This window comes from Siphateles boraxobius, unplaced genomic scaffold (assembly GCF_051911475.1).
Source record: "Siphateles boraxobius isolate OS27281-9 unplaced genomic scaffold, OSU_SipBor_1 8, whole genome shotgun sequence".
Lineage (NCBI taxonomy): Eukaryota > Metazoa > Chordata > Actinopteri > Cypriniformes > Leuciscidae > Siphateles > Siphateles boraxobius.
Window position 1 is genome coordinate 16199804 of NW_027509208.1, and position 27615 is coordinate 16227418.

A 27615-nucleotide genomic window follows, 5' to 3' on the forward strand; every position below is an offset into this window, starting at 1 on the left:
TATTTAACATTCAATACACATGGTACAAACTACGAAGGGTGGCCTTATGAAAAAAGAAAACGCGGTTTGCGGTTGCTGCGGTTACTTGCATTCCTCTGCGGCTGGCCTGTCAGTAGCGCGGTACTACAATATTGCGGTTATCGCGACAGCCCTAGCCTTCAGCACCGCCCTGAACACGGTCGAGCCGACACAAGAAATATATCACAGGGAGTGATAATAATGAAGCAACAAGGGTATATTGGTGCATACAACATAATGAAACAAGTGCTGGTGCATATAACATCAGACCAGCTCAGCTGTTACAAGCAGGTTATACAATCACAGCATCCGGTATAAATCCGCGGGACGAGCGAAGTGCACAAGCACAATAATAGGGCAGACAAGCAGCTGAAACCACTGCATACTGAAAAGACACAGAACACAGAAGTTTGTGCTATAAATGCATTAGTTGTCTAGGTAGTCCAGAACGCGCTCCCTACTGAGTCTCAAGGGGGAAAGCACTGCATAGGCTACTTTTCGTGAACGGACGAGGAGCGTGACACCTTGAACACGAATCTCGGTAAGCGTCTGTGAAAGTATGCGTCTTTCAGATCCATCGCTATAATCCAGTTTCCGGGTCGAATGTGCGCGAGGATCTGTTTTATTGTGATCATTTTGAACGCGTGTTTAGCAAGTCTTATGCCACTCAGTACCACTTGAAGATAGCCTATACTCTTTACCGCTACGGAAGTATTTAGTCATGTCTAATGAATTAATAGGGCCACCAGAATGCAACCAAAGCACAATAAGTAGATAGCTATAAGTAATTGTAAATCATTCAAAATAAATGCCATGATCACTAGATTGTATACAGGTGTTACTATAATGATTTTGTTATTGGTGATCAGCAACCAAATATTGATAATGTGGAAGTTACTGTCTTTTGCCTTGGCATGACTTCTCACTTTTTGCTGACAATACAAAGGCAGAGTACAGTAACTTTAAAATAGTGGTCAAAAGTAAAGTTTGAGCTCAAGATTTTTTTACGTAGAAAATTTTTATTACTTAAACATCTAATTGCCAGATTTCCAGTGTCCTACCTACGGGGTAGGGACAACAAAAAATCTTTAAAGTCATTTTTCTTAGTTCCACACTCTAGCGAGTTAAGGTCATTTGCCTTTGTAGGGCAGTATAGGTCTTGCAAAATGGTAGCTAGGGTACTCTCTTTGTTCGCTAGGGAGTGGCTTGGCAGCTGCCAATCATGAAACTCTAAAGGCTGCGTGTCACTATGAATGATATAAACCAACTCCCATGTCTCTGTGACATTCAGAATAGAAGATATACCTCTTTGGATTTTGGTTGCTAAGGTGCTCAACAATGGTTGCTAGGGAGGGGCTAGAAGTGTTCAGGTAATTCATGATTGAATGTTTGCTGCCCCGGGTAAAACGAGACCACACTCATCTTTCTATGATACTTCTATCCAGAGACATCCCTTTTATCTCTTTCAATGGAAGTCAATGGAACTTGTTGCTAAGGTGCTGTAAATGGTTGCTAGGGCGTGGCTTAATAGCTTCACAATGATCCTGAGAGACTGATTGGTCGTCTGAGTAAAATGAGCACGTCCCCTTGTCTCTATGACACTGTGATCCAGAGCTATGTTCAATACAAAATCCCTATGCAATGTGTATGACTGCCCATTTCTGTCAGGGTTCTGTCACTTCTGTCTGGTCTTATCTTAAGCCTGGTTCACACGGGACGATTTTAAAATTGTCGGCAGATTTTCCAAACCTGAGAGACCCCACACAAGGCGATAAAAAATCACGGGTCTAACAGTTTTGGTCGTACAGTACAGTGTGTGGTGCGCAGCCACACGGCAAAATCAACACATCACACTCAAACCGATTTGACTCCCGAGCATTCCCAGGTCAGACGGAAAATCTCGCAAAATCCCTCGAGATCAAACGTGACTTCAGAGTAAACAATCATGGCGGACGAGGAGGATGCAGTGGCGATAGTTTGTAGTTTGTTTTTAACCGAAAAAAGTTATCAAAAGAAAAGTCGATGGTCAAAGAAGTGGAGACAACGCGAGCATGGACGGCTGTTTTGATTTTGTTTCCCGGTGCTTCCTCTGCGCCTCGTCACCTCGCTTTCTGATTGGCTACATGCCACAGTCCACAGGCTGCATGCTCGTTTGTCCCCAGGGGACACCACACACGAGGAGAAATCGGGCCAAAAAAAAATCCAACATGTTGGATATCCCCGATTTGAGATCGGAGCGGTCCCGACGTCCTTTCGAGCAGATGTGAGCACTCTTAACACACCACACACGGCAGGAATATCTGATCAGATTATTTTACGATAATCGGAGCATACTTAAGATTGTCGGAAGGGGTAAATCGGGGCTAAAATCTGCCTAATTATCCTGCCGTGTGAACCAGGCTTAAGTTGGTGACAGAGGTCTGACATTCCTGGTTTGTCATGTTCTTGTGTTCTAGTTCTGTCTATTGTCAGCCCCTTCCATCTCGTTACCTGTTAATTGTATTATCTCCCTCACCTGTCTTGCTTGTTACCTTCTGTCATTTGTTCCCTATTTAGTCTCCTTGTGTTTGCAGTCCTGTGTTGTTTCGTTATTATCCGTTTCCCTTGTGTTTCCTGTGTCTGCCTGATAGCTCTCTGGTTTTCCCTACGGGGCAGTTTTGGTTTTCAGTTTTCATGTTGTTTTGCAGTCGTTTAATTAAACTTACCTTCCTGCACTTGAATCCTCGTCTTCCTTATTTTCCTCATCACGTGACAATTTCATGGGCCGTCCTACACCATAGTAAGTCAATGGGGCAACTTTGGGCAGCTCCTGGCCCCCAGGGGTGCAACTTTTAACCCATTGTGAGGTATGTTCTTACAGAGCCTGCCAGCCTCTTCAAATGTGGTAAACCGCACGTTTCTGCGAAATCCTCGCTCGGAGCTATGAATCGTCAAAGTTTGTCGCAATGTTAAGTCTATGGGATTTTTTTCGGCCGCTTTTCGTACCCCCGATCACTTATAAAAGTCATAGCACACCATTTCCTAATAATCCGCACGATTTGATGCCTCATTCGTGGGTCTGTGGCAAAAGCTGCGGGAGGAGATGCGGGTTGGGGACAAAAGTTGGGGCTTTGCCTTTGGCAATGGCGGCCATCTTGAAAATTGGCCGTCACATTGAATTTATGAGTGGCCAACGCCTTTTTCCAAAATAGTGGCCCTTAGAGAGTATCTGTGCCAAATTTCATGCTTCTATACCAAAGTGAACGATTTTTTTGCTAATCTACTGCACTAAAAGGAGCGATCCACAGTCTAACAAGCAAGGTTGAGCAAAACGCTTAACCCCAGCCGGCTGAGGGAGAAATAAAAGGAACTGAAAAGCGACTAAGTGCATGTTTCCAAATCATTCTAGAGGATTCATACCTTTCTCTCCCACAGGGTTGATGCACTTGTGCAGCCTCCATTGCCGACTGCTGCTAGACACCTGAACTATGTGGAATTCACGAACACCCGCTTCACTCTGAGAGCACGAGAGAAAGAGAAGATTGAAATCAACAAACAACATTTAGATTATGAGATTAAACTGATCTCCACAAAGAAATCAACTCAGATCACAGAGGAATGGGTGGGAACTGTGCAACCACCAATGATTTGGGTGGTCAAATTAATATGATAATGTACTAATGTAATAGACAGTAATATACAGTTATATACTAATGTAGTATATGATATAATTTAATACTATTCTTCTAAAGCCATTTTCTTAAATGTATATTCAATGATTTACTCCTATTCCACAATAACGTTATGCATTTGAATATGATACAGTATATGTGATTAATTGTACTTTTTTTCATTTTCATTAATATTTATTCATTTTCAAATCAGCTGACAGCCCTGCTTATGATGCGTTTATCTTAACCTGTATGGGAAAAGTAGTTAACTATAAAAACGTGTTAAAGCGTGTCAAAATAAGTTACTGGGCAAAATTACACTTTTTAAAATCTGTACGAGCAGGTTTTTACTTGTGTGAGCTCAATTACCTTATTTTAAAATTCAGATTACCTCTGCTGTCATCTAATGCTCGCTTGAAGAATAAATTGAAAACACTAATAATAATTTAATAACACTGTTAAATGTAATCTTAAGTAATATAAATAATTTTCATTTTTCTTGCTGTACATTATAATTATGTGATGCCTAAATTCACTTGTAGCATACAAAATGCTTTATTTTAGTTTAAAAATTGTACAATAGTTTATTATTTTATTACTTTTTTATAATTTTATAGTGCTGACAAATCGATTAATCACATCTAACAAAAGTTTTTGTTTAAATAATATGTGTAGATATATATATATATATATATATATATATATATATATATATATATATATATATATATATATATATATATACACATATATATATGAATATTTATACAAGCATATATATATATATATAAATAAATAAATATAACACTATATATACACGCTGATATATTATATAAACAAAAACCTTTATGTTAGATGCGATTTGACAGCACTATAATTTTAATATCTGTGCATCCGTAATGCCATAGTGCAAAAAGAGACAAAAAGACACAGCAGCACTGCATGAGTCGTCCATGTGTGGGAAAGAGCTCACCGTATTAATGTTCTCCACGTCTACAAAGACCAGCATGTTGCCGTTCTTTTCCTCCCTTCCTCTGCCCCCTTCTTTCTCTCTCTCTCCGCCGTGCAGTGTGTTGCTGCGGCTGGCCATGGCTCTGACGCTGAGAGAACGACTTGCACAGATGAAAACCGTGTGTCGAAGAACCCTGTGACTAAAAGTTTCAGTGAAAGAAAAGATGAGTCACTGGAAGTCGTGTGGTAGCTTTCAAACACTAAATTATGTAGCAGGTCAATTAGTCCCCTATAAACTTCAGACAACAAATTTCCAAATGAAAATGTATGCACTCATGTTAGATTATCAGCCACTATCAAATTGCTCAGAATCAACAGTAGCCTATGAAAGGAAATTACACTTTTTCATCTTTGAATAAAAATTAAAGATGTTGTTTAATTTTTGTGTTTGTGTCAATCTTTAACAATCTATATGCAGAAAAATTTGGGGCTTTTTTATTAGATAGTACAGTCAAGGAGAGAGGAATGGGGTGGAGAAAGAACCACAAACTTTGACTCGAACTTACCGTAATGTTGCGCTATATGGCGGCACACTGGCCACAAAGCTATGGCTTCAACTGACCAATATTTCTTACTGATATTTACAAATTTATACTTAGTTATGAATATTTTAATACTCATAAATGCTGCCGTTTGCTGAGTTCCTAAAAAAATGGCACCCTTTTAACAAGAAACAACAGGATTCACAGGTAAAGCATCTTACTTACGGAACTTTGTTTAACTTAATCATAAAGTACTTTATGCACTTTTTACAGTAGAGCAGGGGTGTCCAAAGTCCACAGCTTGTCTATTCAAATACATTCCATGTGGCCCGCCACGTATATTTTACAAATCATGCAGTTTTTACATTGTCAACACAAGGTAATAGCACTAGATTTTAGGCCAGGAGTTGCACTAAACCGTGAGTAAAACAAAACTTGATAACTTTAAAGCGCTGCCATTTATATTGCTTATGAGAAACATTAAACGCGGCAAAAGTGGAACGCTGACTGGTCTTCATCACGCGACCAGTACACAGTGCATTGAGGTCCAGTGACAAGCGTTCCATACAAGAGGTCTACGATGCAAACCTCACATTTCTCTGTGATTAAAACTAGTTTAAAGCCGAATGAAACAGCTGTGACATTCTCAGCAACACTGACGCAGAAAAGAAGAGAAACATTGAGCCAAAACCAATACTTTTCAATCCCCAAATCACCAACATTTACCATGGATTTACTGTAATAACACTAATAAAATTCAATATCCTCTTTTGAACCCATAAATCCAAGTGCAAGTAGTGAATCAATGACAGTCCAACAATATTCTCCAAAATGACAATTGAGTGAATACAGCCAACAAAGCTGCACTTGACCAAGGAAACCTTCTCAAACAAACCCAGTTCGTTGTATTGTCTATTATTAGTAAATAAGTAAATGGCCACATACCTGAGTTTGGCAGTCTTCTCTGTACTCTCATAGTAAAACAGGAAGTTGATTTCATGCACACCCTCTAGTTCAGGCCCCCTCAGCCACAGTGGGATCTGTAACGCCTCCCCAGGTCCCAGCACCCCTCGTGACAAGGGAATCTCCGCCACCATCGGCCGGTCACCGCTGGTGACCCCGAACGCTGCTGGTGACACGAGTGACACTGTGGCCACTGACGGTGGCATGGACACAGTCTTGTAGGCGGAGCAGTGCTCTGCTGCTGTGGGGGTCACTGGGGTGAGGTCAGAGGCGGCACTCCCGAATGTGAAGAACTCTGGGTGTGTGGACGCCACCCGAAGACCAGTAAGAGGGACTGCACTCACGTTCACAAACTCCACCCACGCTTTTCGGATCTCACCACACAATAAACCAGTGGGGAAGTTAATAAAAAACACCTGAGAGGAAAAGGAAAGAGAAATAGTGATTACATGGATTGTCTCACAAAGGACTGACTCCTTGCAAAGACGGGTCCACAAGTAGCTTGTTCTCGCCAAGAACCGCCACTTAACTTTTTAGGTGCAGAGAGAAACTGCCAGTTTATTGTGTTACCCCTTATATATGTATATATATAGTCAGGTGAAAAAGAAAACACAATCAAAAATCATCTAGTCCTTGGTAGGTCTTAAAATTACATAATACAACCTCAGATGAACAACATCACATAACATATTACACCATGTCATCATTATTTAACAAAAACTAGGCCAAAATGGAACCCTTACTGCTTTCATAGGAATTAAGAGGGCGAGTAGCAGTCAGCTGCTAATCAACCGTCTTTGATTAATTGATCATCAGCAAGTGTGATAACCTCTATAAAGCAGAAGTTTTGGCAGTTTGCCGGTCTGGAGCATTTAGGTGTGCATTAACAATGCCAAGAAAGAAAGGCATCAGCAATGATCTTAGAGAAGCAATTATTGCTGCTATCAATCTGAGAAGGGTTATATGGCCATTTACAAACAATTTGAAGCCCACTATTCTACAGTAAGAAAGGTTATTCACAAGTGGAAAAAATTCAAGACAGTTGCCAATCTTCCGGGGGGTGGACGTCCCAGCGAATTCACCCCAATGTCAGACCGTGCAATGCTCAGAGAAATCACAAAACACCCAAGAACTACACCTGAGAATCTACAGGCCCTAACATGTTAAATGTTAAAGTACATGGTAGTACAATTTGAAAAAGACGGGACAAGTATGGCATGTTTGTAAGGGTTGCCAAGAGAAGCTTCTTCTCTGTAAAATGAACATGGCAGCACGGCTTAGTTGCATCTGAACAAACCTCAAGACTTCTGAAACAATGTCCTTTGGACAGACGAGACCAACGTAGAGATGTTAGGCCATAATGCACAGCGCCAAGTTAGGTGTAAATCACATACAGCATATCAGCACGAACACCTCATACCAACTGCCAAGCACAGTGGTGGTTGGTTAATGATTTTTGGCTTGTTTCGCAGCCACAGGACCTATGCAACTTGCAGTCATTGAGTCGATCATGAACTCCTCTGCATACCAAAGTATTCTAGAGTCAAATGTGAGGCCATCTGTCCGACGGCTAAAGCTTGGCTGATATTGGTTCATGCAACAGGACAATGATCCCAAGCACACCAGCAAATCTACAACAGAATGGCTGAAGACCTCAACCCGACTGAAATGCTGTGGCGGGATACAGAAATACAGAAAATGATTCCTTCAACTGACCGCGGCTAAAAGTGGCTCTACAAGCAATTGAATCATAGGGTGTACTTAGTTTGTCACTGGCTTTTCCAGTTTGGCTGTATTTTTGTTAAAATTCAAAAGGGTGTCCTTTCTATTACACATGACAGAGTGTGTAGACTATCGATTTATTTTTGAAAGCAACCTCACTTTACTAAATTTTAAGCTTCTAAAACTTTTCACAGTACTGTCACTTTGCAGGGAGGTTTCTTCAAGCGTCTTGGAGGAAATTATTTAAATCACTGCAATATTTACACCATAGCATAATTTATATATACACCACGATCTAAATAATTCTCAATATATTGTGAATATTCAATAAATCCCAGCCTTGGAGTGCAATTTGAGAACTGCAAATCATTAAACCATCTTGGTTTAACTGTGACTAACGATTTTATACTAAATCTGCTCTTAGTTCTCAGGACCAGGTTAGGCCCAGTAGCTTATTAAAGTCAGCATGACTTTAATGAAGTCAAACGGTCAGATCTTTTTTTTTTATGGAATATTGCAGTATTTATTATAAATGATTTATCCGTGCACAAATTTTTTTTTAATTTATGTGCAGTCTATCTTTAATCAAAATAATTTCCCCTCCATCTTGCAGCAACATCTCCTCTTCTCTGATGACATCCTTTCACTCACATGACATCACATCAATGGCAAACCACAACCATCCAATCAATTCCTGATTCACAAAATCAAGTTCGCCCATTTTTTCCTGGTTCAAGAAGCAGTTCACTTAGATATACTGCACAACATGGGGAAAAAAAAGACTATGCCGTCTTTAAGTGCCCCTATTATGCTTTTTTGGATATTACCTTTCATGTAGTGTGTAATATAGCTGTTTGTGAAAGTGAAAGGTCTGCAAAGTTTCAAAATTCAAATTGCCCAATAAATGGAGTTATTGCCTTCCAAAAGAACAGATTCTGAACTGCCAAATCGTCAGTAATTCCAGCCTTACTTCCTGCACAAACCTACATAGGTGTATAACAAATTTGCATAAGGCAGCCTATTGTCTTCACTGGCTGTCTGCGAACAACATCTAATTTGACCTTTAAACACTGTACTTGTAGCTGAGGCCTGGAAGAGTTTGGTTAATGTTGTCGACATGATGAAAAGACGACGTTTTCTGCACTGCGAAAGCAAATCAAGTCAAGTCAAATCAGAACTCAAGCTCAAAATGATACAGTGAAACTGACACCATCGGTACTGTTCGTATCATCGTGTATCAAGTGCTCCAGGGCTGAAATTCAGATACGGAGTTTCAATTCTGACGCCCTGTAAGCAGTTGATCAATCACAACAGACTGGGCCACCTGACCAATCAGAGGAGAGTCGGCTTTCAGAAATAAGAGGTTTAGAGAAAATTAATCCTTTATCGAACCATTTCAGACATAGTGTGAAAATAGGTGATGCTCGCCAGACACTTTATTAGGTACACCTTTTCAACTGCTTAACACACATATCTAATCAGCCAATCAAATGGCAGCAACTCAACGCATTTAGGCATGTAGCCAAACATGGTCAAGTTGATCTGCTGAAGCAACTTTGAATGTGGCATTGTTGTTGGTGCCAGACAGGCTGGTCTGAGCATTTCAGAAACTGCTGATCTACTGGAATTTTCACACACAACCCTCTCTAGGGTTTACAGAGAATGGTCCGAAAGAGAAAGTATCCAGTGAGCAGCAGATCTGATGGTAAAAGTGCCTTGTTGATGGCAGAGGTCAGAGGTGAATGGCCGGACTGGTTCGAGCCGATAGAAAGGCAAGTGTAACTTAACCACTCGTTACAACCGAGTTCTGCAGAAGAGCATCTCTGAACGCACAACAAGTCGAACCTGGAATCAGATGGGCTACAGCAGCAGAACACCACAGAAAGTGCCACTCCTGACTGCCAAGGACAGGAAACTGATGCTACAATTCGCACAGGCTCACCAAAGTTGGACAATAGAAGTTTGAAATATTGCCGGGTAAGAATTTGGTGTAAACAACATAAAAGTATGGATCCATCCCTCCCTTTATCAATGGTTGAGGCTGCTGGTGGTGTAATGGTTTGGGGGGGTTGGGGGGTAATGTCTCTACTCACTTTGGTCCCCTAAGTAACAAATGAGGATCGTTTAAATGTCACAGCCTTACTGAGTATTGTTGCTGAACATGTCCATCCCTTTATGACCACAGTGTACCCATCTTCTGATGGCTACTTATAACAGGATAACGCACCATGTCACAAAGCTCAAATCATCTCAAACTGGTTTCTAGAACATGACAATGAGTTCACTATCCTCAAATGGCCTCCACAGTCACCAGATCTCAGTCCAATAAAGCACCTTTGGGATGTGGTGGAACAGGAGATTCACATCATGGATGTGCAGCAGACAAATCAGCAGCAACTACTTGATGCTATATGAAGTCATGTCAATATGGACCAAACGCACCAAGCACCTTGTTGAATGTATGCCACAAAGGATTAAGGAAGTTGTGAAGGCAAAAGGGGTCCAACCCAGTACTAGCAAGGTGTAGCTAATAAAGAGGCTGGTGTGTGTATATCATGAGAAAATACCTTGGATGCATGTAAGCCTATTGTAGGAGACTATATATATATATATAGGGGCACATTAAATTCAAGCTTTGATTGACTCAAACACACCTCCAGTGAGGGCATTGGAGGGGTGATAATGGGGTCCAGGCGGCGGTCTGGCCCATATTTGACTGAAGTCTTTTCTTCTTTGGTTACATTGAGTCTGGGCCCCTGGATCTCCAGATTCTGCTGTCCACGCACACACACCAGATCACCAGGCAGTGAACCTGCAGCACAAACCGACCGCATCTACAATTAGTGTCACATCACATAAATCACATTAACTGATGGTTTCATTATTTACATGCGTGTCAAAGAATGTGCATTTGTTTTAAACCTTCACTGTTGCCCACTTCTCCAGTGTCCAGGTTGTACACCACACCGAGAACATGCAACTCTCCTGTCTTACGAGGAAGCAGCTTCAAACGAGCCTGAGGAAGCGGGAGAGAGAGACAGAATAAAAAGCCAATTCAGTTAAAGCAATGGGAAAAAAAGAGAGTAGAAGTGGAGAGAGAAGAGAAAAAGGTGCTCTAACCACTTTGGTCTCCTCTGGACTTATGTTGAACTCTGGAATGACTTGCGTTTCAATGACGTCATTGAGGGCCATGGTCTGGAACGGATTCAAATGCAGAGAAGTTAATCAAACTGATGAAAAACCCAAACATGGATGCCTTAGGCAATATGAACCGAGAGACTAACAGCCTTACTTCTTTTAAAGACGCTGCCTCTTTCTCATTGGTGATGGTATCTCCGGTTGTGCCACCCTGAGACCCTGAGAAGTCTTTCAGAGAAAACTTCCACAGTAGAGACAGAGCCGACAGAGCCAAGGGGACCTTCAAGGGGTTACGGAAAACCACCTCCACAATGATGGGTTCTGTGGGTTTCGCAAAATGATAAAGAAGCCAATGTATTATAGCAAACGACATGACAGAAAATGACAAGGAAGGAGAACAAAATATGACTCGGGATCTGAGAATGTACTAGGTGAGCAGATACAGTGAAAATGCAATAGGCTCAAATAATGAAGTATCCAGAAGCTTGATAAGCACATAAAAATATACATTATATATACAACAATACTTGATATTCATTATAACAGGTTTGTGTGAGAATTGTTTTATTTTCAAAGTTGTTAAATACCATGTTCTGTAATTGTTAATAAATGATAAACAAAAAAGCTGATAATTTGTAGTTTAGGCCTACATGATGACTTATACACTACAATTTAAAATATACACTACAAAAGTTTGGGGTTCAGTTAGATAAAAAACAACAACAACAATTTTCTATTTTAAAATATCTTTAAATGTAATTGTTATGGTCACTTTGTTTAATTTCTTTTTTTTCATTTTGCCCTGAATAAACAGTTATTGATATTATAATTATGTATATTATGTAAATAATTTGTATTATTTTTGTATTATTTACATTTGCATTTTGTGTAATTTCTATTCAGACATTCCAATGGATCCTAGACACACTCAGAGCTTTGAACAGTTGGATTTGAAACTATACGGCTTGCTTTGGTTTGTGAGTACAGAGGAAATTAAGATTTAAAAAAAAAAGGATTGTATTGAAAGAATTGGATGGACTGTTGCCGAAACCTGATATGTTATGAGAGAAGAACACCTCAAGAATGTAACGCCTATGTGGACAATAAATGAGATTGCGTTTGACATACGAAAGGAGGTAAACAAATGTTTGATAATTATAAATAATAAGACCGTATAATTAAGATGATGGAAGGAGAGGATCAATCACTTGTTGAGATGAATGAACAAAAACTATTCAAACGACTAAATAGGCTCTCATAGAGCAAGACTGGGCATTTTAACGAGAAAGGTAAATTAGCTTCAGAGTTTTATGAAGAAAGGAAATGTGGGAAACATTTTAAAAGGTGTTGATGAATCCAACGAAACACTAAATGAATTTAATGATTAGCGTGGTTCAGTACAGAGGCTTTGGTTAGAGGAAGATAAGAAATATGCTGATCAGGTGGATTGGTTTGAGCCAACATTTCATCGCTTTATTAATTTTCAAAGGGAATTGGATACATGGGTGGATAATATGAGCTCATTAAATGTACCACCCCAGCCCAAACAGATACTGCGCAGGCCCAGTCTGATAACACTGGTGCAGTTGATTTACATGTGAGACTGAAGACAGTGTATCAGTCGCTTCCAGCAAAGCTTTAGGGTTCTTCTTCATCTGCCCGTGCGCGAGCTGCTATAATGGCACAAGCTGCTGCCTTAGAGGAGAAACATGCTCAAGTTAAAGGTGATTGAGCAGTTCGAAATATCAACTCAAGTTTGTCCTAATGTGCCTAGGGATGACATGATGCTTAAAATGTATGATCCTTCTGATGCAGAACCAAGCTTACATTTTACAACACCCTAACTTCCAGTACGTCACATTGTAAGGGAGAGTATCTTCACTACCAGGGTTTGATGGCAATCCACTTAGATGTTTTCTTTATAAGAGCTTTTAAACACCGAATTGAGGACAAAACAGACAATGCCAAAGAGAAACTGTACTTCTTTGAGCAGTATACATCTGGTAGACCAAAAGACCTGATACAAAGCTTTCTGTACGTGGATCCTAAGAAAGGATTCCTTGAGGTATAAAGGCTTCTAAAATGGCACTTTGGTAATGAGGTCAAGGTGGCTACTACATGTATTGATAAAAAGCATTGCACTGTACTGTTACGTCAGAGGATGAAATTGCTTGGCACAATTCTACACTATTTTTGAGAGCTTCTCTGAATGACACAAAAGACACTGAATTGGACACTTCAACCAACATCAGAACCATTGTCTCTAAACTTCTAGGCTATTCAAGCTGAGAGACAAGTGGAGAAGCTGTGCATGTGATCTGTCTGATAAGCAGAACAAAAGAGCAAAGTTTAATGACCCAGTGGAATTTGTAGAAAAGCAGGCAAGAAAGAGTCTGAATCCAGTTTATGGAAATATTATAGATCCTGTGCAGAAACACAGCCAACTCAGTGCGAATCCAGGTCAAGGCTCCAGAATGATGCCTCAAGCATCAAAGCAGAGTAAAGGCAATCCAAAATTGCATCCACAAATAGAGAAAGTTGTTTTGCCACAACAATTCAACTGCCTCATGATGTTTCAGTAACAGATTCTATGTTTAGTATATTAAAAAATGGAAAACTGTCCATTCAAAGTGGTTCCCCTCTGAACTCCTGCATTGCATGCTCCAAGGATCAAAAGATAGAATCATTCCCTGAATTCTAAATAAAACCACACCAAGACAAGATTCAGTTCCTAAAACTGAAGGTACTATGCTTTGGCTGCCTTAAGAGGGGTCATAGAAGTAAACACTGCAAAAGACAAATGAGCTGTGACATCTGTAAGCTTAAGCATCCAAGTGCACTTCATATTGGAAAAGACAAATAGAAATAAAGTTACCTTAAAAAATTCTGTTAGGAGTAAACAACAAAAAAAGGCTGATTTGCTTTCTGACAGAGTCAGACCTGATCTTCCACGATCACTTCTGTTGGTGTCGATTATTTTGGCCCAATCACAGAGGTCGCGGCAGTGCCAAGAGGTATGGTGTGATATTCACTTCCATGGCTGTTCATCTAGAGATGGCATACTCACTTGATACCGATTTTTGTATAAACGCCATTAGATGATTACGCCATTAGATGATTATAAGTTACTAACATGCGATCAGACAATTAATTTCATAAGCGCAGAAAGAGAATAAAAGTAGTAGTTCACTTTAAAATTACCCCATGATTTACGCACCTTGAAGCCATCCTAGGTGTATATAACATTCTTGTTTCAGACGAATTCAATCAAGAGTTATATTAAACAAATACCCTGGCTCTTCCAAGCCTGATAATGTCAGTGAATTGCAACCAACAATTTGAAGCTCAAAAAAAGTGAATTCATCCATCATAAATGAATTCCACATAGCTCAAAGGGGTTAATAAAGTTTGTGTAAGCAAAATATTAATATTTCAAACTTTATAAAGTAAAATAACTAGCTTCCTGCCAAATGAACATATGGATTCGACTTAAGTCTAAGCGCAACTTATGTGAGTAATGCAACGTACTGCTGATATTTACGCTACGCCATGACGTACTAAGCTGACGTCATAAGTTGCGCAAGTACACTTCGTATGGCTGTTTGGCAGTTTGAACTTCAAACTGTTGGTTGCAATTCACTGCCATTATAAAGCTTGGAAGAGCCAGGATATTTTTTTATTATAACTCCGATTGTATTCATCTGAAAGATGAAAGTCACCTAGGATGGCTTGAGGGCGAGTAAATCATGGGGTAATTTTCATTTTAAAACTACTTCTTTAAGAGAAGCTATAAAGAGTATGGATCACAATACAATTAAAAATATACTCTCTGAGGGCAATATGATATGGATATTCAACCCTCTTTTAGGTGCACACCAAGGGGGAGTATGGGAAAGAATAATTGGATTAATAAAGAAAACCCATAATCCCATTTTTAAACAACAAATGATTGAAGTTTTGCAGACTGCCTTGTGTGAAGCTGAAGCCATCCTAAATGATCGTCCCTTAACGATCTCTTTTAACCTCAATGACCTTGAACCTTTAACACCCAACCATCTGCTTCTTCTGAAAGGAAAACCAATAATGCCAACTGGCCTGTTTAATAAAGATGATATGTACTGCATGAGGAGATGGAAGGAGGCTAAATACCTGGCATATTTATTCTGTCTGCTACAATAGCAGAAAGGGAATTTTTCAAAGGCTTAAATAAAGATCTAAATGGATTTGTAATGCTTTGATTTTGTTACTTATGGAGAGAATTGTGTAAACTTGTGGACTTATTACAAAATATATGTTTTTTGATTGTTCCAGGGGAACAATTAGGGGCTGGGAATGTTTTGTTCACTTCAATGTTTCATTTTTTTTTTAAATTATTTATAGCATGATTATGAAAAAATATTCATTTATTTGTATTATTTTTTTTTTTTTTACTTTTGTATTTTATGTATATTTCTATGCGCTTATTTCTATTGAATTGTAATATTGGCAACCCCCTGTGGTGACACATATTCAACTAGTGACAGGAAAAGGCACCAGGTGGAAGTGAACCAGGCAATATAAATGTGAGAGTGTATGACGAACAATGTTAACGAGAAAATAAACTGCTTATTACAAAGAGGAAATACTGGACTGTTTGTTTGATACTAGCCCTCCGACGGAGAAGTCAACCTTAGTGGTCTGATGCTTTTGTATTGCACATCATTACTGAAGGTTTCAAGACTAAGCACATTCTAGAGGTTCCATTAGCCAATCAGGAACAGGAATGCTACTGGATAGCTTTCTCCAGGTATCGCAGACTTCCTTGTCTAAACCATATCAGAAAAATGCAGAGAAGGGTCAAATCTGTGCAACAACCAAATAATTACTTGATCTCCCTTAAAATCGATCGAACCGTAATGTTTACAAATAGTATGGTTTATTTGATGTGGTTTGCTGCTGAAATATTTGCTAATAATGAATACAAATAAGTAAGAACATGGCAACATGTGTTTGCCTGTTTTTCCAGTTCCTCTATAATCTTCCCCTATGAGGTGTTGAGAGGTGAACGTTCATGCATTATGATAACTAATTCAATTCTACAATCAATACTAGTCTCACTTGCACTACTGAATATCATACTGACGAGGCAGAGAGGCAATTCAAACAGGTCAAATCCAGGTAAGGGTCTCTCTGCTTCATTGGTTCTCTCATAGGAACAATCATTTTCTACAGATTTCATGAAATAAAGAGGAAAGCAAATGGTAAATAATTGATTTCAGTCCAATTAAAAATTCACTAATTAACCAAAAACGCAGCCACGGAAGGCATCAAACGGAATAATGAAAACCCTTAAGTGCATCAACACTTCAACAGAAACCAAGAGTTTGTGTCAATGGAGCAATCAAAAGGAATGGAGGAATCAACATTTGGAAGACCAGATATACAGCACAAATAAAAATGCTTAAGCAGGTGGAGGGGGAAAACGTACCCTCCACCACGGCGAGGGGGTATCTGAGGTTGTCCGTCTGGCTGTTCAGGCAGCACTGGGAGGGTTGGAAGGTGACGGGAACTGTCCCTCTGTTCGCTACAGCGACGACCCGCTCCTCCAACTCCCTCCACATCTGGGAAAGATCACGGTCAAACTCCTGGTCCAAAGAGACATGTGTTGCAGCCTGTTTCTCGCCTGTTGGAAAACAAGTCAGAGATGCAAAATACATACATGGAAATTAAAGGGCCCCAATTATGGATATTTGAAAATGACATTTCATGTAGTGTGTAACATAGTTCTAAGTGAATGAAAACATCCTGCTTCTTAAATCTCGGAGTTCAATGCAGGATTCGCAAACCGTTTGCTCACAAAGATGGTGTTCAAAATACTTAGTTTTGAGTTTTATATTGTGTAGGTCTCCTGCTAACTGGCTAACTCATGTTATCACTGTCTTACTGAAATACTTCTGCTAATCAGCTGTGGGCCACTATTACCTAAAACTCCAACGGAGTAGCGTATCGCTGAGAAACGTCATGCTCAAGTTGTCCTTGCGATGGAGGTTCGGGTTGAATAACTAGTTCTTCCAATGTTTCATCAATATGGCTTGCATTAATATGGTCAAATCGACGTCATTGTTCGTTACTGTGTTTAGTTTACAGTGTAGGAAGTTATGGCAATGGGCGTTTTTGTTTTCGATGCGCTGTACACGGTAAACCAATCACAACTCAGTAGAAGGAGGGATTTAGAGGGAATGATTCATTTGACGATTCGTTTGAGAATCATTTAAAATGTGATGATGTGCAAATGTATAATCAGGGTCCGAAATTAACTTTTTGGCTCACCTGCCACGGGGACTGCTAGATGAAAAAATCCACCAGCCAAGCAGATTTTTTACCGGCCAAAATAATAAACAGCCTTTTTGTGTCACATATACATTCATTTAAGTACATTTAATTGAGATAAGTATTATGTTGAATGAATAAGAGTACATAGAAGTCAAATCAGAGCAACAAATAGTAAGACATGGAAGATGTGAGCATGGAACTAGTGCTCATAACAGTACATTTGAAGGTTTAGTAAAACTATCAGATACTTTACCGAAAATAAACATTTTTACCGATTAATACTATCAGTTAAACAGATTAAAAGTAAAAAAAAAAAAAAAAAAAAATATATATATATATATATATATATATATATATATATATATATATATATATATATATATATATATATATATATATATATATATATATATATATATATATACACACACACATTTAGCTTTTTTGTTTGTTTGCTGCATGGTTAAAAAAAAACAGTATAGCCTATTTTTGTTAAATCATGGGGTGCGTCGACACGCGCAACCACACGCGCCTAAAGACATATTTCGCTGAGCAAGCACAATGAAGCAAGCGAAAAGAAGTAGCAACTGTGTGGGACCATTTCGACAGAAAGGGAGACGAAGTTACTTCCAAAATATGCTACGCGGTATTAAAATAGCAGTAGGCCTAGTGCAAGTACAATGCAATTTTACTGGCGAAGCAAACATCCACAAGCAAATGAAAGGCGCGGCCACTCTAGCGAGACGTTATCTCTGTATTCCCGGGACATCTGTGCCATCGGAGACCCAGACTAACCCCACATCATGTAGACATGTTACTTTTTAAAGTAAAAACTAGACAAGCTGTGGATTGAGGGAGGCCTGCTATTTTTATTTGACGAAAAAAACGTAGTCTGATGAAAAAAAAGCCGTTTTTTCAAAGCTTCAAACTGATTCAGTGTTTTCTTTTTGTCATCTTAATTTGTTAATTATTTAAGTTAAAAAAATATATTTAGTGTTGGTCTATTTTTGGTGTGAAGAAAGTTCACACACGCTTCTTGAGGCACACACACACGCAAGGTCTCTCCCTATCCGCATTGCGCGCGCTACACGGTTTGGAGCACAGTATGAGCGCGCTCTTTCTCGCTCGCTATAGATTCCTGGAGATTTAAACTAATTTGCGGGCATCAGGGAGCCGCTATCAATATGCGGGAGACTCCCGGAACTTCCGCAAGACTTTGGATGTCTGGAACATTCACCCGCCAGTGTGGCGGATAGCCTTTTGAGATTTACTCGCCAAACGGAAAATCTACCCGCATTTGGCGCTTGGCGGGTGTTAATTTCGGACCCTGTGTATAATATATATAACAGTTTTTTTTTACCTTTGATGCACGTAAACATGTTGTAGGAGACTCCACAACAACATTAGAAAATGTATCTAGAATCTAAATTCAAATTGGCATAGATGTGCACATAAAAGTTTACATTTTCATAGCGGTCATTGGGCATTATTATTAATCACTAACTTGTTTAAATGCCTGTATTCATAAAAATGATTCCATGTTGTCTGCTTGTATAATTGTACAAGAAAAAATGCTGTTTAAAATATTTTGATGAAATTGATTAGTCAAGATAAAAAAAACACATTCAGCAAGGATGCATTAAATTGATCAAAAGAGACAGAATTCTTTTCTAACATTGTAAGCAATCCTCTATTTCAAATAAATGCTGTTCTTTTGAACTTTTATCAAAGAATCCTGAAAAAAAAAGCAATACATTTCAGCAATAAATTACTTTTTAAAGTATTAAAATAGAAAACAGTTATTTTAAATTGTACTATACTGTTGGGCACACTGTACTATACTGTTGGGTCAGAGATCACACTAAAATTGTGGGATTCAAAACTCGGAAATAAGCAGGACGTTTTAGGATTAAAAAACAAAGCAACATTACAGTATGACATAAATAGTGAAAAATCTTAAATGTTTCTTATTTATTTTATAGGCTAGTCAAATAAGTAAAGTTGTGACATTGATCATGTGACACTTTACAGACGGACAGATGCTCTTCTTCCACTGAAGCTCAAGACACTCCTTGGACCATTCCAAAGAATATGGAGAATATGATCATCAGGTTACCTCACACATTTCATCTCTCCTTACAAATATGACTGACAAATCATGGCAGTGAAAAAATAATATTTTGGGAATTAACCATATATAAACTCAACAGCCTTATGTCCATTCAGCCGGTGTTCTCGGAGGACGTTTGGGATTCAGAGCCTAAGGCAAGCACAGCATTGGAACGGACAGCAGTTACGTTTATTTATCATTCAACGCACACCAGTACATCCCCGCTCCCCTTTCAGTGTGAGATCCTGGCAAAGACTTCAATTAAATAGGTTTTCACATCTCCTCGGGCCTGTTCTCTTCACTCCAACATCCGATTCCCCGCTTCTTCTTTTTTTACACGCATCTGAGTTGTGATATTCCTGAAATTAGTATTTTTGTTTGCTTCTCTTTAATTGAAGTGAAGCTAAAAGGAGATATCGAATATGGTAGTCCATGTTCTTTCTCTTATTTTAAATGTAATTTTATTCTGTGATGTAAGGAGCAGCTTCTCAGCACCGCTCTTCTCTTTTGAAGTGTTCTCTGGAAATTACTTTTTTATCAGAGTATATAAATGGTGCTGTGTTCATCTTCATTTAACTGTGGGCATGATGGGAGAAAGGTCATCACAACTTAAAGTGGATGTTAAAATGTCATACGTAACATTTGCGCTGTGCTGTGTGTTTATTCATTCAATTCAATTCACATTTATTTGTATAGCACTTTTCAGAATACATATCGTTTCAAAGCAGCTTTACAGAAAATTACAAGAGATTACTAAAATTGTGTTTGTTTTATACAGAAATGCTTGGAATACACACCCACTATCAGAAGTTTGTGGAAAGTAAGATATCTTAATGATTTTGAAAGAAGTTTCTTATGCTCATCATGGCATTTATTTTATTTCAAATACAGTAAAAACAGTATTATTGTGAAATTTTAAAATGTAATTTATTCCTACGATGGATTTGTTATTATTAATTCTTATTATTATAAATGTTAAAAACATTTGTGGTGCTTAATATTTTTTGGTGGAAACTGTGATCAATTTAAAGGGGATTATTATGCCCCTTTTTACAAGATGTAAAATAAGTCCCCAGAGAGTGTATCTGAAGATTTAGCTTAAAATATCCCATAGATACTTTTTATAGCATGTTAAAATTGCCCCTTTTTGGGGGTGAGCAAAATCTCACCATGTTGTGTGTGTACCTTTAAATGCCCCATTTTTCAAGAAGAGGGCGGAGCTTCAAGAGCTCAAGCTCTAGCATACCAGCAACAACAAGACAGGACAATCTCACGCACTTAAAAATGTCAGAAGCTGTAAGTAGCGGTGTCCACCCTTATATGTTCGAACCCGAGTTTGGGCACAAAGCGTTGGTATTGACCCATCTTTCAGAATCAACCTTTTCGAAAATCCAGCACTGAAAAGACCCTTGTTTGTGAAGCAGGTCACCGCAAATTGATTGGCGCAAGCATATAAGACTTCACCAATTTTCTTATTTCTGCGCTTATAGATCAGATCGTCACCAGCTGTGGACGAGGCTTCATCCTACGATGACATCATTGTAGTGGGGAATCTGAATCAGCTTGTTTGAAGAGACTGCTTTTGATTTATGGGAATTATAAAACAAATTAGTGAGTGGATTTTTAGCATTATAGGCTGCTTGTTCTTACACACTGTGTATACACACCCGTGTCCAAACACCTTATAAAAGTGAATTTTGCATAATGTACACTTTAAGACTTCGCACTGGTTATCTTAGCAGCATTAAACAAAACGGTTAATCAAACTGGGAATAAATTACATACAGAAAGCAAGCAATGAAAGTTCCCCATCACTGAAGCAGTCAATGACTTCAGTTCAGCGCAAGTCCTGCACACTCACAAAAACTCCCATTATAATCAATGAACCGTTCTACACTGCAAAATCAATCTCTCGACATTTTGTTGTTTAAGATGAGAGAATTCACGAGCGTGCAGAATTGCAGTGTGAGTGTTTTCAGCAGGATTTCTTCAACGGGATGCTTAAGACACTCAACAGAAGAGCGTACGATTGGGCTGTAATGTCCAATGGTGCAAAAAATAACAACACGTAAAAAGAAATCTTTGATCAGATATGCACTGATCTTATACATGACCTCTCTCCATGCCAACTGGTGGAATTTTGTAGCAGTGATGGATAACTTTAATCCCTGATAACGAGTAAATTACACACTTCTTTATTTCAGGTGATCTCTCCCTTTCTTGTGTCTGTGAATGAGTGAGACACACAGAGGGTTCTTACCTTCGGCGAGTCTGCGTTCATGGCCGAAGAAGACTCGTGTTTGTGAGCTGTGCAGGCAGGGCAGAGGCAGCTGCGGGAGGGAGCTCTCACCGGTCAACTGACTCATGCTCTGAGGGCAAAAGGTCAAAGGGTCATAAATATCAACATCATTTGAAGAACGCCTCAACTTTTCACCTACAAGTTGTACAGTCATCCAACGAGTACCGTCCTTTCAATGGATGTCTTCTGATTGGCAAACAAAGTCATGTGATCCCGAAATTATAAAAATAAAAGCCAATTCAAATATTAATAAATACTAATAGTAAACTAAATGCTAATGTATAAACACTAAAATACCCATTCCCAGTCTCATTTCACTTTAATTATGCAAATTCGTAACAAAAAGTCACATACTGTATCACTGAACTGCGAAGATAACATTAACGTTTATATATGAGAGACGGATTTTTTACACAACTGTTCCTGGAGTGGTAGATCGGCACCATAAAACTCCCATTAAGAAACGAGGCAAAGCAGAATGTTGTAATTTACTCTTGTTATGTATTCAGGCGCAGTGCTTGAATGTGATGGAGTTCTGTGGGGTCAGAACCACCCAAGGACAGAGCACTGATGAGACAGACTCAACCAAACAATGACGAAAGAGCAGTCTCGCACAGACACAGACAGTTAAACTCAGGGCTAAATTCTGATTGTGGCGGGGAAAAAACTGGGTCAGTGGCCTGAATGTGACACTATCAGAGCCTAACTGCTTTCTGAGAGCAATATAAGAAAATGTAGCCTGATTCAATGTGAAAACTGCTCTTTTCCTGCCATCTTATCCATATGACTGAATGGGTAAATAGTAAAATGTGTGGCATGTGGGAAACAAATAATATTTCTCCTTACAAACGTGTACACAATTATTTTTGGAAAAGTTTTTGAATATGCGCTACTGTTTTTTTTTTTAAGAAGTCTCTTATGCTCATCAAGGCTGCATAGTTTTGCTTAAAAATAAAGTAAAAACAATAACATTGAGGAATATTATAACAGTTTAAAATAACTATTTTCTATAGTAATGTTTTAAAATGTAATTTATTACTTGATGTAATTTTCAGCATCATTACTCCAGTCTTCAGTGTCACATGATCCTTCAGAAATCATTCCAATATGCTGATCTGCTGCTCAAGAAACATTTATTATTATTATCAATGTTGAAAACAGTTCTGCTGCTTAACATTTTCATGGAAATGTTTGCATGATTTTTTTCAGGATTCTTGATGAATAGAAACTTCATAAGAGCAACATTTATTTGAAAAAGAAAACAATATAAATGCATTTACTGTTATTTTTGATCAATTTAACACATCCTTGATGATTAAAATTGTTATTTTCATTTTTTTATTTTTTTTTTATTTAACAGTAGTGTATATTCCGAGGTAAAAAAAAGTCTTCTGTACAAATATCATTAAGCTTTGCTGGTTGCACTACATGACTTTGATTTTTGCTAGACAAAAACTTGTATATAAACAAAAATACTTAGCTTATTATTATATTCTAGCTAAGGTTTTCTTTTCAAGAATGTCATCCTTCAGTCTTTGTACCATCCTAACATTTTTAACTTCATGAATTGTGAACAGATTACTATAAAAAGCTAATTCTATTATATATTTAAAGTCAATTTTGATTTCATCTTGGCTAAGTTTTAAGTAATGTAATACCTGTGTGTGTGTGTGTGTGTGTGTGTGTGTGTGTGTGTGTGTGTGTGTGTGTGTGTGTGTGTGTGTGTGTGTGTGTGTGTGTGTGTGTGTGTGTGTGAGTGTGTGAGTGTGTGAGTGTGTGTGTGTGTGTGTGTGTGTGTGTGTGTGCTAACCTTGTACACATAGAGGTATTCCCTGAGGAAAGCAGCCTGCTGTACGGCCGACTGTTTGCTGTCGTTGATGAGAATGTGCCGGAAAGCAGCCACGGCGTTTTCTGGCTGCCGCAGAGTGAAGGACTGCCGGCCGATGGTGAAGTTGATGTGATCTTCAGCCAGTGTCCAACCTTTACCTTTATACACCTGCAAAGCCTGGCAGTAGCACCTCAATGCATGTCTCTTCTGTAACAGAGAGGGAGAGAGAGAGAGAGAGAGAGAGAGAGAGAGAGAGAGAGAGAGAGAGAGAGAGAGAGAGAGAGAGAGAGAGAGAGAGAGAGAGAGAGAGAGAGAGAGAGAGAGAGAGAGAGAGAGAGAGAGAGAGAGAGAGATTTGAACATTTAAAGAATACCTCATTATAATGAGAGCACTTCATGTTACTGCTGCGACGTTCAATAACTTTCATTGATGTTGAAGTAGCATCAGCTTCCAGGTGAAAATTGACAGACTGACCATATCTGACCCTTTCCAGCAGCAAATCAGAATTTGACTCTCAGGACAATGCCTAGCATCATGGTCACATGATAGAGCAAGGATGTTTCTGTTTCCCACACATATCCGCAATGTCACTTTTAGGGTTTACTTACTTGGACTAGGCATATATATATATATATATATATATATATATATATATATATATATGGAGGTCACAGTGCCCTGACAATGACTGACTAATGGCAGATACGATCGGGTGCAATGACTTGACCCAAGACTTCCATTTAATGCAGTGGTTCTCAACCTTTATGAACCCCCAACAAATCCCACTATCAAAGACCCCCCAAGATATTTCTGAAATGTCTGCTACAATGGCAATATAACTCATAGATGTAATTAAACTTTAAAGTCTTGTTGAATTATTTTTCAATCTCATGTTAGTGTTTTACCATCAATTAATATCTAAAATAAATATCTAAATATTTTATATTGAACTATTTAATTCATAAAAAAATACAATTCCAGCCTTTTAATTTTCTAGGATATTGGTAATACTAGTTATTGCATACTTTATATTTGTTCCCCGTTACAGTTTTGCCATGTTTGGCATATTGCATTTTTAAGGGGCTTGATTTCTTTATTTGTGATATCTGGCAACCCATGGAGCTTTAATGAAGACAGGGAAGAGTTCAGAAGAGAAGAGGGGGAGAGCAGCGGTATGCAAACTGAACAGCAGCTACTGTTAGTGGAGTTATTTAATATGGTATTTCAAATTATACACATCTTGTAACCACAATATTATTTTACTGAAATGCCGTCGCTGCTAAGCCTTTCATATTCACCTCTCACAGCATGAGTATGCTGTGATGCATCTTTTGCATCATTAAAATGTGTGATTATGAGCTGGTTCCAATCAGTGGCCGTTTTTTGAAGTTAGAAAAATATAATATGTGCAGTTGCATTATTTTAATATTTAGCGATTTAGCCTCAGATACAAGATATGTTAATTCGCTTTTACAAGCAGGCACTCAAAAAAACAACACCGCTCATGTTTATGTGACACGAGCACAAAAAACAATGTCTTACAAACAGTAAATACATGCAACATGTTTCCAACAAAACTGAAAAAGAAAAAATGGTCCTTTCATCAAGTCTCTGACGCTGTTCACGGGAGCACCATGACGCACGCGTGTAGGGCTGGGTATCGTAACAAAATTTTCGATACCGATACCTTGACTTCGATACCGGTTCCTGAACGATACTTTTTATCGATACCAATTTTATCAATATAACATTACCTAAAAAAAAACTTTTATTTTTTCAGTTTGTTGACTTTTTTACACTCATATTTTGAGTCTGTAAAAAAGCACCAATGCTAAAGTTTTCTATTTTTCCTAATCATTTAACAACATGTATTCTTTACTTCAATGAGCTCATTGTTTCTGCCTTAACTTAATGCATTGTTTAACAATGAAACTGAATGAAAATTAATTGAAATGCATTACACACAGTCACCCCTGATAACAGATCACTCTAAATTGTAATTTAGACGCATACATTTACTGTAAAGCTCCTTTGAAACGATATTTATTTTGAAAATGCTATACAAATAAATGTGAATTGAATTAAATATAGGCTACTTAGGGTGAGGGTATATGCCTCGCGCTCAGCACACATGAAGCTTGCGCAAAGCACTGGCAAAAGTAGCCTAATGATTATGGATGTGTCGGGAAACGATAGCAAGGAGATATTTTAATTGTTGATTAACAATCAAGTGTTTACTAAACGTGTTGGCTGCAAAGATGATTATTGCGAATTTGCGATGCTGACTCGTCATCCCCGCAGTAGTGAACGCGCGCGCCTATATGGATTAGGTAATCAAACTATTTATTTCTAATTGTTTCGTTTAAAAGAAGACATATTTTGCAAATATATAGAACTATTTCTCATGTCTGTGAGGCAAGTATCCTATACGCTGAGTTTTGGTTTATATGTGACCCGCTCCAGTTCTTGTAGCCTAGTCGAAGGCTGATAAACTTTCTACTCTCGAGTGTATTCTGTGCGCTTTTAAGCGCCTTATCAGATTTACCGTGTTACCGGTCTTGGCAGCAATTATCGTGTCGAAAATATTGCATCGTGTGCTTATGGCATCGAGTCCGGCACATAGGTACACTTTTGATCATTTCCACATATTTTCTATCTATCTGGGTTGGACGCTTACACACACACACTACAGCCTCACGTGCGACGAGCCACGTCTCTGGGGAGCCGCTTAAACTAGTGTTTTTCCGCCACAGCCAATCATGCTGCATGTTTATTGTTTCACTGACGTTGATGTCATTAACCACTTAGGTCCCGAAACTTGGTACCGAAAAACAAGACATGTTTCGATACTCGGTAGTATCGAGGCAATTCGGTCGGTACCTAAAAAGTACCGAGCTCGGTACCCAGCCCTAGACGCTTGTGCTGCTGACAGGATCCACAGGACATGGAAGAGAAGAAATTGTTGAATTTTTGAAGTATTCTAGTCGCTTCATAACATTAAGGATGAACCACTGGAGTCACATGGACTATTTTAACGATCTCTTTACTACCTTTCTGGGCCTTCAAAGTGGTAATTACGTTACAGTATATGGGGGTTAGAAAGCTCTCGGATTTCATCAAAAAGACCTTCATTTGGTTTTACGGGTTTGAAAAGACATGATAGTGAGTAATTAATGACAGAATTTAATTTTTTTTTGTCAACTAACCAGTAGAATAAAAATGACAGTTGTTGAGGGAACAAACTAAACTGATAAATATGATTTCAGCTTTATCTTGATTTTTTAAAACCGTTTTAAACCTTGTTTTGACTTATTTTAAATTATTTTAAGCCATCTTGTGGCATACTTGTAATGTGCCAGGGCCCATCTAGAGACCAGTGATTTAATGTAATGGTGATGAGGACAATTGTCTGTATTTAAGGAAAGCGTGTTTCCTGAATCTCAAACCTACCTGTCCAGCTTTGCTGAAACGATGACCAGCCAGTATCATGTGGAAGGCAAACTTCCTCACCATGGGGCTGCGCATATTCATGAAACAGTGAGCCGCCTGCTCCAATAGGAGTGCACTCCGCAGGTCAGAGTCCTATTAGAGAGGGAAACAAGAAGTGTGAAGTGAATTAAATTAATGTGAGGAGCATGACACAGAAACAACAGATCAGCCAATAGTGTGAGTTTTCGGCGGGACCACCTGTTTGCCTCAGGGTTTGTGCAGATACTGTAAAATGAAATTGCAAGACTCAAGGACTTTTCAAGCAGTACTTTTTGGTTTTCAAGGACTGCAATCAGAGATCTCACTTATCAACCATTATCACATCACTCAATGTCATGATCGACGTTCAAGCAATCCGCTGAAGTGCCGACAGGTTAAAATGCCCCCGTTGAAAATGAGTGAGCAAATCAGCGCCAGATCTCATTCAACCCCGTGCCTTTGTTGAAGCCGAAAAGTCCAGTTTGCCATGATTACCGATAATGTTTGTTTGGTTGTTTTCCGAGTCAACACACTTTCAGGTTGTTCATTGTTGTTGCCGTTTCACTGCACTGTTAGTTCTGTCTGAGGGAACGCAAAGTTTCAGTGCTAATAAT

General features: G+C 38.7%; 1 protein-coding gene across 3 annotated transcripts in view; it reads right to left on the reverse strand.

The window, feature by feature from the left end:
• The window catches only part of trappc8 (trafficking protein particle complex subunit 8), a 79674-nt gene that overhangs the window by 20580 nt on the left and 31479 nt on the right, over positions 1-27615 (reverse strand). For all 3 annotated transcript variants that reach the window (XM_077220960.1, XM_077220962.1, XM_077220961.1), the window contains 11 exons: positions 26984-27115; positions 23516-23740; positions 21667-21775; positions 16452-16646; positions 11139-11305; positions 10967-11041; positions 10769-10862; positions 10501-10658; positions 6107-6540; positions 4642-4819; positions 3418-3514 (listed from right to left, as the gene is read on the reverse strand). In XM_077220960.1, coding sequence (XP_077077075.1) covers positions 3418-3514; positions 4642-4819; positions 6107-6540; positions 10501-10658; positions 10769-10862; positions 10967-11041; positions 11139-11305; positions 16452-16646; positions 21667-21775; positions 23516-23740; positions 26984-27115 — 1864 coding nt within the window. The remainder of the gene's footprint in view (positions 1-3417; positions 3515-4641; positions 4820-6106; positions 6541-10500; positions 10659-10768; positions 10863-10966; positions 11042-11138; positions 11306-16451; positions 16647-21666; positions 21776-23515; positions 23741-26983; positions 27116-27615) is intronic.